General features: G+C 39.9%; 1 protein-coding gene across 1 annotated transcript; it reads left to right on the forward strand.

Annotated features, from left to right (window-relative positions):
- The first annotated feature begins 7163 nt into the window (after positions 1-7163).
- LOC107808633 (uncharacterized) lies at positions 7164-7784 on the forward strand. The gene is made up of 2 exons (XM_016633158.2): positions 7164-7373; positions 7608-7784. The coding sequence occupies exons 1-2, from the start codon at positions 7164-7166 to the stop codon at positions 7782-7784; spliced, it is 387 nt and encodes a 128-aa protein (XP_016488644.2).
- Positions 7785-13377: the final 5593 nt, after the last annotated feature.

The raw sequence follows: 13377 nt of genomic DNA on the forward strand, positions 1-13377 counted from the left end.
TTGTCGACATGGAACTTGGCATTCCGGTCTGCGCTGGCCATGCTGAATGAGAGAATGGTCTCTCATCTCGTTGTTTCGATTGCCATATTGAATCCGCCAAGGATTTCAGAGGCGGGCATGATTTGGCCTGGTAGTCTGAGCTGCCCTATCACCCTCGACCTGATGATGTTGGTCGAGCCACCTAAATTCACGAGCACATGTTTTATTTGAAATGAACGGATGAGGAAGAAGCTTACTAGTGCGTTGTTATAAGGTTGGGGCGAGGTTTCAGAGCCTTCCTTGCCGAATGTGAGGGCATCTTCGGGTACGTATCCCCGGGTCCATTTTTCTCTGGTGATGGATATTTTTGTCCTCCTCTTCACAAGTTCCTAGAGAGTGTCTGCGCTCCTCCAATATCATGGTAATATGTCACCCCCATTTGATTCGTTCTTCTTGGCCGCCTTTCTTTCTCGGAACTGAACTTGAGCTTGATTGCTCAAAAATCCTCGGCAGTGACTTTTATTGAGTAGCTTGGCTATTTCCTTGCGGAGTTAGTGGCAATCTTTGGTCCTATGGATGTGCGTATTATGAAGTTCACATACCAAGTTGTGATTCCTCCGGGAAGGATCCGATTAGACAGGCCTAGGCCATTTGGTGTCCCTAGTTTTGCTGATCGTAAACACGATGTCCGATACAGTGATGTTGAAGTTATATTCTGGTAGGTGAGGTGCCCCCGTTGGCCTCGTGTCTCCGTCGAACCTAGATCTATTGATGAGTCATCGAGGATATTGTCCTCGATCCATTTTCTGACCGTTGCGAGGTAGGTTGCGTCTCGGGGCATTCCTCCTATCTTCGGTGTACGGTTGGTAGCTTTCTTTATTTGGTTTCGATTTCTTTGCCAGGAGCCTGCTCGGGTATACTGAGCTAGAGGGGGCTCCCAGCTGGTCATCCTCGACCCTGATTTGCGATTGGTACCGATTGTGGGTGTCCAGCCAGGTCATAGCTGGATACTCGATCAAGTTCTGTTTCAACTGTGTTGAACCCACCGAGCTTCGTTCATTCAGGCCTTGAGTGAAGGCCTGCACCGCCCAGTCGTCTGAGACTAGGGGTAGTTCGTCTGGAAATGAGATACGAATTCTCGCAGCATTTCATTCTCCCTTTGCTTAATCTTGAATACGTCGGACTTTCTTGTTGCTACTTCGATGGCACCAGCGTGTGCCTTTATGAAGGAATCTGCCAGTATGGCAAATGAATCTATGGGGTTGGGAGCTAGGTTATGATGCCACATCATGGCCCCCTTCGAGATCATTTCCCCAAACTTCTTCAGCAATACGGACTCTATCTCGTCATTCTTTCTATCGTTGCCCTTTGCCGCATAGGTGTAGGCAGTAACGTGTTCATTGGGTTCTGTGGTCCCGTTGTACTTAGGGAGTTTCGGCATTCTGAACTTCTTTGGAATGGGTTTCGGGGCCGCTTCTTCGGGGAACGACCTTTGTATGAACTTCTTCGAATCCACACCCTTGAGGATCGGGGGTGCCCGGGATCTGGTCGAACTTGGAGTTGTAGGTCTCGACCTTCTTGTCGTTGGCTGCTATCATTTTTCTCACCCAATTCGATCCTTTTAGTGAGACCCTCGAGCATTTTTACGATGGCAGGGTCGGCTATCGATCCGTTATTGCTCGATCTCTCAAGTACGTATTCGGTTGGGAGAGCTGTCCTCAGTGCTAACGTGCTGGGAGTCTTTGGGTGGCTTTGTAGCTGATCGATAGTCAGCTGTTGTGCCTGTAACATTTCGAAAATAACATGAAGGCTAGCTTCCCTTTCTTCCCGAGATGGGGTTCTTTGGGCTTCCTGTTGGTTGCCATATTGTATGCTCATGTCGGTGCGTGAGGTTTCGTCGACCTGCTGTGCGTCTTGCGAACTCGCGTCTGTTAGAATCAGTCCGGGTGTGTTGTCGGGGTTCTGTGGTGGTGTGCCAATAATTGGAATAGCCACATCGTTTTCTCCGTGGTCTTCAAGGTTGTTGTTCTCGACTTTGTTCACTGAGCTAGACATTCCGACCTGAAATCGAAGATCTTGGAAAAGAAGAAGTGTGAAAGATAACTTGTGTTGTGTGATGAAACCAGCAAGAAAATAATCACTACTCCCTCCGTTTCATATTAAATGAGACAGTTTGATTCGGCACGGAGTTTAAGAAAAAAGAAGAAGACTTTTGAAACTTGTGATCTTAAAAACTTAAGGGGTAAAAAGTTTGTGGGGCCATGACATTTGTGTGGCTATAAAAGCTTCTCATTAAGGGTAAATGGGTCAAATGAAAGAGTTTAAAGTTGAATTATTTCCAAATTTAGAAATGTGTTATTTGTTTTGGAACAGACTAAAAAGGAAAGTACCTCATTTAATATGAAACGGAGGGAGTATTATTTTTAGCCACATGGTGGGCGCCAAACTATTTATCGTAAAAATGGTAATGACAATTAAATTTATTGATGGGACTCTAAAAATATGTGATCTATTTTTATGCTAGTTGTTAGGTTATTTGATGCTAGATAAATACGAACTAAAACAGGGTTATGATCAAATCGAGGGGCTTGCTGTCCGGGCCTCGGACTGACCGATGAGAGGCCTCGGGTCGATGCCTAGGCTCGGACTCGAGCTATCGGGGATAATCAAGAAAGGGCTAACAATTAGGATATAATTAAAGGAGGCTCTTTATGGCCAATATCAAGCAATAAATGAAGAACAAGTATGAAAGCAATAAATGAAAGAGGTAGTCTCGAGCGAGTAAGTTAGAGAGAAAAGAGAGAGAAAGAGAGTTGTTATTGATCTTATGTAGAATAGATGGAGCAACAGCAGCACCCTACAAAGTGGTGAGGACCCCCTTTATATAGGAGGGGAATCCTGCCATAGTACAAAATACACTAATTGTAAAAGCATGGAGATGGGATGGCTAGACGCGATGCCTTGATACAGGCTCTGGATAGGCCGGTTTTCTCATACTTAGCCGTGTGCCTTGGGAACTCCTCATTTTACTCTAGCCTCGATCTACGTTCTCTTTAAGTTGGACCTCGACGAGCTCGGAGGGAGGGAACTCAGTCATAGCTTCACGTCCTCGGGGTCTCGAGGTGTTCTTCTGAAGTGACTCGATAGCAAGAAGTTAGACCTTCTGATTTCGCCGCATACAAATATAAATCAACTACGCTCACTGGGCGTATATACAGACTCTAGAGGGGCTCCTTCAGTCCAAGCGCTCTAATAATCCAGATCCAGGCATAAATCAATAAAATAAGCTGCAGCGTGCAACCCCATCCCATAAATATCACTCACAATCAATCCCTCGGCCTCACTCAGTCATCAATCTCTCTAGTCTTTCGGGCTCACAATGTCATGAAACTAGCCCAAATTGATGATATGATGTATCAATAAATTGCAACAGAGACGGAGATATGATATGCAATGAATAAATATGACTGAGTTTGAAATTTCAATTTAATCAATAAGTAACAACAAAGAACGACCACTATGGGTCCCAACAGTACCATCATATAGCCTAAACGGCAGCTCAATTACTTTATCACATGAAGAAAACATGGGCAACAACAAGATAAATCAGCTATACAGTTCCATGGAATAGACCAAGTCCTAGTTCTTATGGTGCACGCCCACACGCCCATCACTTAGCATGTGCATCACCTCAACACCAATCATACAATATATAATCCGGGATTTCGTACCCTCAGGGCCAAGTTTAGAAGTGTTACTTACCTCAAACCACGCAAATCTCTACTCCAACACGCCCTTGCCTCGTGAAACGGCTTCCAAATGCCTTGAATCTAGTCACAAACAGTTCAATACAATCAACACGAGCTAAAGGAATCAATTCTATAAGAAAATACTAAGCTCTTAATTAAAAGTAAAAAAGTCGACTCAAAGGTTGGCCCACGGTCCACGTCTCAGAATCGGGTAAAAGTCACAAAATTCGAACACCCATTCAATCACGAGTCCAACCATACCATAATTACACAATTTCGATACAAAAATCTAGATCAAAACCTCAAAATTTGGCCTAAGGACTTTCCTCCATCCCCCCTCCCCCCCATTTTCCACCCCAAATCACTAATTTAATGATGAAATCAAAGGCATAAACATGGAAATTAACAAAAACTAGGTAAGAATCACTTACCCCAATCATCCGTATGAAAATCTCTCCAAGAATCGCCTCTCACAGAGCTCCCAAAATTAATTTTGTGTTATGAACTCAAACCCTCATTTTTGAAATATTCAAGTTCTGCCTAGTGATCCTTAATCGCGATCGCAGAAATATCCACGCGATCACGATCACATAAATCCTCACGCGAACGCGAAGCATTTACGCGACCGTGAAGAGCAAATGCATGAGAACCAGTTGCCTCCTCACCTCTTCGCAAATGCGGAAATGCCCACGCTGCGAACCCATAGGGAAAAATCACCACTGCCCCAAACAAGCCTATGCGATCGTGGACCTGTCCACACGATCGCATATAAGGAAAGAAGATACAGACACAAGAAAATCTTCAGCCATAACACCAAGTCCAAAATCGATCCATTAACCATCCGAAACTCACCTGAGGCCCCCGTGACCTCAACCAAACATACCATCAAGCCCCAAAATATCATACGAACTTAGTCGAGCCCTCAAATCACATCAAACAATGCTAAAATCACGGATTGCGCATAGATTCAAGCCTAATGAACTTTGAACTTTCAATTTCTACATTCGATACCGAAACCAATCAAATCACGTCTGATTGACCCCAAATTTTGCATACAGGTCATAAATGATACTAAGGACCTACTCCAACTCCCGAAACCCCAATCCGAGCCAGGTAGCCACAAAGTCCACTCTCGGTCAAACTTTCAATTTTCAAACTTTTGCTATTTCAAGCCTAATTTTACTACGGACCTCCAAATCACAATCCGGACACACTCCTAAGTCCAAAATCATCCAACTGAGCTAACAAAACTATCGAAACTCCATTCCGGAGTCGTTCACTCATAAGTCAACATCTGGTCAGCCATTTGAACTTAAGGTTTCAACCTTGAGACTAAGTGTCTCAATTCATTCCGAAATCTCTCCGGATCTGAAACAACTACCCCCGACAAGTCACATAACAACTGTATGTCACAAAATGAGCAGTAATTGGGGGTACGAGGCTACAACTCTCAAAATAACCGGCCGGGTCATTACATCTATCTATAAGAGTTGCTTGATTCGCGCCCATCTTTAATAGGACTAGACTAATGTTTGGGCATATCTTCGTCCCATTTCATGAATGCATCACATTGAAAATTGACTCATCGGATATTTTAGTTTGTTCCAAAAAGAATGACACACTTTTAAATTTAAAAATAATGATATTTACGCTTCTAGTTTTACCTTTAGTGAGAAGTTATTATAACTATACAAATGTTATATCATCTTTAAGTTTCAAAATTTTTACAGTCACACAAATGCTATGACATATTTAAAATTATGAATTTTAAATATTTTTTCTTTAACTCCGTGCTAATTCAAACTATGTCACATAAATTAAAACGGAGAAAGTAGTTATTACTATATGCAAATTCTTCTAGAGACGATTATTTATCCCAATAACCTCAAAGTCAAAGGTACAAATACTCAACATGTCTTCAAGGATCTGAACAGTCCACTTGTTGACCATCTTTTAAGGAAGGAGAGTTGGGCTAAGCTCAACCTGATTACTCATAGTCTTCTAGACTGACAACCAAAATGATCTGTAAGTTCCTCTATCAGATATAGAAAAGTCATAGTTATATGATTATGAATGGTAAAAAATGAAAATATTACCCTATTTGCCTAGATATTGCTTTAGGAGTCTAAAATGGTAATGTGATTACCAAATTGATCATATTAGCCTTAGATGATTACTTTAAATGCTTAATTAAGAAAATAATTAATAAATTGATTCGAGAAAAGAAAACAAAATAAATTTAATTGTTTTCTGTTCTCGCCACCATAATATTTGAAATATCACTTGAAAGTATCGGCAAATTTGGTGCACCAGCTAGATATTACTCATAATATACTAGAGGTATATGCGTTTGGCATAATGGAAAATATTTTTCATGCGAACCATATTATTTTTTGGTATTCGGTCAACTTAAATTGTGAAATGGGGAAAATATTTTTAATCAAATAGGCGATAATGGCATCTCTAAACGCTATGTCGTTAACCTTAATTAAAAAATACTATGATTAATATGCAATTCTCATAGCTTTTCCTACATCTTGTGCGATTACTATATATCGAGAACTTTTTTAAAAAAGACAAATTCTGAAACATGTTCCAAATATATTTTCTAAGGATATAAGTAACATTTTTCATAGGACTTACTTTCCATGGAATACATTTTCTACCAAATGCACATGTTTCACAAGTTAATCATATGATCTTCCTATAACTCCAATAACATATACAAGGAGTATGATTTTTCAAATTTCAATTTGAATTTCAGTGATTTACAAATTTTTAAGAAAGTAAACAATTTCTTTAAAATCAGTTACTTTTAATCAGCTCATTTTAGATTTTACCAATTTAAAGTAAAGCAATTTCCTTAAAATCAGATTACTTTTAATCAGTTTATTTAAAATTTTACGAAATTAAAGTAAAGCAAATTCTTTAAAATCATATCACATTTAATAGTTTACTTTTAATTTTCAAATTAGCTCAATCAACATGAAATTTCCTAATTTGACTACATTAACAATTCTTGTTAGCCATCTATAAAAGCCACACACCTTCATAAGTTGGTACTCAATCATATATTTTACTCCAAAAGTAAGGGTTGTTTTAGGTTTGGGTGTCAAATATGGCTAGAAAGAAGCTTAGGCATACTAGAATCTGTAGTGAAAGTGTGAGAAACTTCATCCTAAAAAAAAGAGCAACAAGTTTGTTTAAGAAAGCAGAAGAGTTTTCTATTTTTTGTGATGTAGAAGTTGCTATAATTATTTTTAGTGAAGGGGAAATCCAACCCATTGCTTATCCATCTATAGGTCATGCTAAGGAAATATTAATGAGGTATTTAGTTTTTCTGAGGCTGAGAGGCATAAGAGGTTAGATAAACATGAAACATATCTTTTAGAAAAAGTTAATGAGCAAGAAGAAAAAATTAGCAAAGTTGAGAAAATGAATGAAGGGAAGGAAATGGATATCCTCTTCAATCAACTTGTGGAGGAAAAAAATATTAATGAACTTGATGCTAGACAACTTAAAGGTCTATTAAAGTTGTCTTCTGCTAAGATGGCTAAACTTAATGAAAGAAAGAAACAAGTCATTCAACCATCTGAATCTCCATATCGTCCCTCTGATTTCAAGCTCAACAACAACAACAATCCAGTATAATCCCACTTAGTGGGGTCCGAGAGGGTAGTGTGTACGCAAACCTTACCCCTACCCTGGGATAGAAAGGCTGTTTCCAAATAGACCCCCGACGTCCTTCCCTCCAAGAACTTCCCACCTTGCTCTTGGGGAGACTCGAACTCACAACCTCTTAGTTGGAAGTGGGGGTTGCTTACCTCTGATTTTAAGCTCGTGAGCGAAAATTTTGCTAATCAAACTATTGATTTGCAGGATGTCGCCCCAGCAACAAGTTTAATGGATGATTTGATTAATGATCCGTGGTTTGTTGAGAATATGGCTGCTAACCAAAATGAGTTTGGTACAGATGAGTTTTGCACAGAGCCTGCACCAGAGGAAGGCAATGACAACAATGCTGGAGATGATGGAAATCCTGAGGATCTCAATTGAGATAATGTAATAGTTATGTTGTTCAATCATTGTTTTTTCATGTTGCTTTTTTGATAGTCGTTGTCTTAATTGTTGCATTTTCTATCCATTTCATGTTATTTTAGAAGTAAGCATTCATATAACCGATCTCAATTTGTTTGGGATTGAGTCATATATTATTATTATCGATCTCAATTTGTTTGGGATTGAAGCATAGTTATTATTGTTCTCATGTTATTGTCCTTTTTATTTCAATTATAGATGAAGGTTATTCTATTTTGTTGGAAAACTAAACTAATGTTGTTCAGTTAACCAAGTTATTTGTGTAAAACTTTTGACTATGTTGAATCGTTATTTCTAGTCATTTTCTCTTTTCCTTCACTTTTAGAAACTTATTTTATTTGACACAAAAGGTACTCCATGTTCAATGTTAATATTTAAAAGAATGATACTGATTTACATGTAAATTAAGTTAGATGTGAAATGAATAGAGAAATAGTTGTTCACTTTTATAAGGTTATTGTTTGCTTTAAATCGAAAAAAAAGTCAATACAATTCAACAGAATCTAAGAAATGATTTGCTTCACTTCATATAATGATAAATCTTTTTCTTTCTTAGCACTTCACACGCTTTGTATATTAGGAGAAATTTTGGTTGGGCGGCTTTATCTTATAGGGTGACTTGTCAAATATTTACCTAATTAACTTGGCGGCTAGAGTATTGATTTCATAAGGCAAAATTCATTAGTTTATCCATATCTCATCAGGTTAATAACGCTTGTACTAATGAGATCATAACAACATTTTAGTCAATTATATTTTTCACCTAAATTTTTTCAAAGTTGGACGAGATCAATATTATCCACTCAAAAAATATACTTTGAATCTCCTATTGTCATTTGAATCTTAAGACTTAACACTATTACAACCAAGAGATATGGTGAGTTAGCCCAAATCTCTTCAAACTTAATTAAAGGTCTAGAATTTGAGCCTTAAAATAGAGAATTTGTTAGTAAGGAGCGCTTTATCTCCTTTAGTGGATCTTTCTGGCGCGGATCTGGATTTGTCAATACCAGTAAGTCTCTATTGGAATTAGATAAAGATTATAATTAGTAATGCTTAGTTTATTAGATTTAGTATCTTTTAGTTTTTTAAATTCATATCTAATTGAGTTTCATAGTCCAGTCATCCATTTAAAGCCCCGTAAAATTTTATAAGTTTTTAAGACTCAAAGTGCAGCAATAACGAATAAAAAAATATTTTGCGAGCCAAAGAGGGCTACAAACTAGTACTGTAATGATCGGACTAGTCGTTTTGAGTTTTATCACCCCATTCGACGGTTTGAGAGTTTGACTAGCTTCATATGATGCATTATGACTTGTGTGTATGATTGGTTTCGATGTTCGAGAGATTAGAGATTGATTTGAAAGAGTGACTCTCAATTTGAAAGCTTTAAGTTGGAAGAGTTGACCAAGGTTTGAATTTAACGTTAACGACCTCGGAATCAGGATTTGATGGTTTTGATAGGTTCATATTGTGATTCTATACTTTGGCATATTTACCGAAATTTGACAATTTGAAATATTAGAGAGTTCATAGGTCTGACTGGAAGTTGACTTCGGTGTTCCTATTATAGTTTTAAAACCTTGTATAGGTTCTTTTTGTTTATTGGAACCTGTGTGCAAAGGTTGGTTGTGATAATGTCTAAGTGTGATTCGGACGAGTTCAACTAAGTTTGAATGTTTGATAGTTAAGATAAGGATTGATCTTGGATTCTTGGTTTAATTGTTGTTTATGATGTTCTGAGCCTTGAAAAAAGTGGATAAGGTATTAGGACATGTTGAAATAATTGGATGAGGTCCCGTGGTGCTCGGGTCTATTTCGAAGTGGTTTCTGACCATTTCGGTTGAGTTTTACATAACTGATTTCAAATGTCTCTAATGAGCTTCATGATCAGGGGAGGTGCCTCATCTCGTAGAGTAATTTTGGAGTTCGCGGAGAGCTAGGGGCAGGAGCATCATTTTCGCATGCAGGGGGTTGCATTTGCGATAGTGTGGAGTCAACTAGAGGTTTGTCCTTCACGTTTGCGTAGTGTAGCTGAAGACGGAGGCTTGTTTGGACTTCACAATCGCGAAGGTACTTCCAGGATTGAGATGAAGGAGTTGTGGGAGAGGTCGATTTGTGCTTTGTGAATGTGAGACTTGGGCCGCGTTCTCATAGGTTACCCCCAAGACAAGCTATTTTAACTGTTTATTTCGGAATTTTACCAATTCTTTCATATTTTAAGTCTTGGACTTTGAGAGGAGGAGCCTTTTAAAGAGCAATTTCACTATTACATTGGAGGTAAGGAATTTTAACTTAGATTTAGGTTGGTGTTGAGGTGACGCATATGCTAGGTGAAGGGCGTGTGGGCGTGCACCGTAGTAATTGTGATTCGATTGATTCTGTGGTACTGTGTAGTCATCTAACCTTGCTATTATTCATGGTTACTCCATGTGTTAGAGAAACTGATTGATTATTCATGTTAGAGACCATGTCTAAGCTATATGCTGGTACTGTTGGGGACCCATATAGGTCATTTTTTTGTTGTTGAGTTATTTGCTTAAATTACAGTTATGCACTCGATCGCATTCATCATTTGCATATCATATCTCAGTCTCTATTATTATTTATTGTTACATCATATATCATTATTTTGGGCTAACTGGCATGAGTGTTGTGAGTCCGGGAGACTGGAGAGATTGATGACTAAGTGAGGTCGAGGGCCTGATTGTGAGTGATATTGATGGGATCTGGCTGCAGTCGTAGCAAGTATTATTGATTCATGATAGGATCGGGCTACACGCCGCAATAGGTATTATTGATTCATGATGGGAACGGGTTGCATGCTGCAGCAAGTATTATTGATTCATAATGGGATCGAGCTGCATGCCGTAACAAGTATTATTGATTCATGATAGGATCGTGTTGTGCGTCACAAAAGGTTTATTAGCGCTTGGGCAGGATCCGCCCCTCTGGAGTTTGACATACCAGCAATAAGCGTAGGTACCGTATAGTGCCGAGTGACTGAGTGTGATAAGTGAACGTTGAGACAGTCAGATTGAGTACTTTGAAAGTGGGAGTACGTGAGGCCATTATTGTGATGCATTACATGTGACATGCACATTGACATGTAGATATAGAGATGCAACACTCCTCATATCAGTCATACTTGCATATTTTATCCATGTTGAGCTTAAACCGTTAACTTGAAAGTATGTCTACATTCTTATACTATGTACCAACTGGTTATGAGTTTTCTCTGAGATATTACTATCATTTTTCCTGTCATATCTGTACTGTTATAATCTGGATTTGGATTGTACCTTTCTGAGCTCGTCACTGCTTTCAGCTAAAGGGTAGTCCTGTTACTTATTGAGTGCATTGGGTCGGGTATACTCATACTATACTTTGCACTTCGTGTGCAGATCCAGGTACTTCTGGACACGGCAGTTGCTAGCTGTGGAGTTTTTATCTGCTTGGAGACTATTAAGGTAGCTGCTTTGGAATCCGCAAACCTCGAGTCTCATTCTTTTCAGTTTATTTGCACTATTCTATCCTTCTAGAAATTTGTTTTTAGCAGTTAGACTGTATTGTCATTTAGATGCTCATGTACTCAGTGACACCCAGTTTTGGGGGGATTTTGTATTGATTCGCATTATTTTCTTATCAGTTATTTATGAGATTTTCACTATTAAGTTTATTTCGTTATGTCTTCAATTTAAAGATGCGTGGTTATTGTGATTGTTGACTTGACTAGTATTGCAATAGGCGCCATTATGACATGTGCAATTTTGAGTTGTGACTAATTGGTATTAAATCCTAGGTTACATAGGTCTCACGAGTCATGAGCAGATTCAGTAGAGTCTTGTAGATCGGTATAGAGGCGTATGTACTTATCTTCAAGAGGATACCAAACCCTTAGGAAAATTCCAATTTCTTGTATTCTTCTCGTGCGAATTTGTTGATTCTAGAAACTAAACTTCTGTTATTTTATTCTATCACAGATAATGAGGACACGTACTACCAGATCAGGCAGACGGCCACCAGTACCACCAGCTAGGGCCAAGAGAGGCCGGGGCTGCAGTAGAGGTCGAGGTGCAGCTCGTACATCAACTAAATCCCAGTAGACCCACCAGTTGCTCTAGCTTAGGAGCAGATCCTAGATATGGTTGAGCCGGTGGGACCAGCTCAGGCACCAGTTGTGCCTTTTGTGATTCCAGGCCTTCAGGAGGCTTTGGCCTAGATATTAACTATATGCACTAGCCTTGCTCATGCGGTTTCAATTCAGACTGCACTAGCCACTTCTTAGGCCGGGGGAGGAGCTCAGACTCCCACTGCCCATACTCCAGAGCAGGTGGTTCAGGGACTTCAGATGATAGGGGTACTACCAGCCCAGACTGTTGTAGCTGCTCAGGCATAGGTGGGTCCACCGATGAGTGACGAGGAGCAGAAGAGGCTAGAGCGATTTGGGTGGCTCAAGCCTCCATCCTTCAGTGGGGCTGAGTCGAAAGTTGCTCAGATATACATGGATAAGTGCCAGCAGATTCTTCGCACGACGGGTATTCTAGAGACTAGTGGAGTCTCATTTACTACTTTTCAGCTGTCGGGGGCGGCCTTCATATGGTAGGAGGCTTATGGGTTGAGCAGGCCAGTCGGTGCTGCACCACTTACATGGCACGAGTTTTATGTTCTCTTCTTGGAGAAGTTTGTCCCACTGACCTATAGAGAGGAGTTGCGTAGGCAGTTTGAGTAGCTATGCCAGGAGGGTATGTTCGTGACCCAGCATGAGATGAGATTTTCATAGTTGGCTCGTCACGCGATTTAGTTGGTTCCTACAAAGAGGGAGAGGATTAGGAGGTTCATTGATAGCCTCAACTATGGACTGCACTTTGTCACGACTCAGGAGATTACCTCAGGTGCTAGGTTCGACGAGGTGATTGATATTGCTAGGAGGCTAGAGCAAGTCCGCATTTAGGAGCGTGAGGAGAGGGAGGCCAAGAGGCCTCGTTGTTTGGGTGGTTTCAACGATGTTTCTTCTGGAGGGCAGTACCACAGTAGGGTTCGCCCGTATAGGCCCGCTCAGATGGCTCGTCTAGTTCATCATGACGCATCATCTACCATGGTTCATATAGTGCCCGTACAGGTTAGTCATCTCTTAGTTCCCTCCAAACTCAGAGTTCATCTCGTGCTTCATCAGTTCAGGGTTCATCTGTGCCAGGTTCCTCTAGTAGTTATTCTGGTTCCCGAGGTCCGCTTCAGTACCTGCCGCCATTGTCAGAGCGGGGTTACTTCGAGTGTGGAGAGTTTGGTCATGTGAAGAGGTATTGTACCCACCTTTTGGGAGGTCCAATTCAGCAGAGGAGTCAGACTACGACTTTCGCACCAGTTAGTTCACAACCCGCTCACAAATAATCGGTCAGATTCATTATTTATTTTTTAACCGATATACGTAGAATATACACTGATTATACATGATTATACAAATATTATACATGAACTATACATATATTATACATTTGCCAGCTCTTTTTAAGTTAAGGGGTTGTATTGATGGTTATCCTATTGCTTAGGT

This window comes from Nicotiana tabacum, chromosome 1, assembly GCF_000715075.1.
Source record: "Nicotiana tabacum cultivar K326 chromosome 1, ASM71507v2, whole genome shotgun sequence".
NCBI classification, from domain to species: domain Eukaryota; kingdom Viridiplantae; phylum Streptophyta; class Magnoliopsida; order Solanales; family Solanaceae; genus Nicotiana; species Nicotiana tabacum.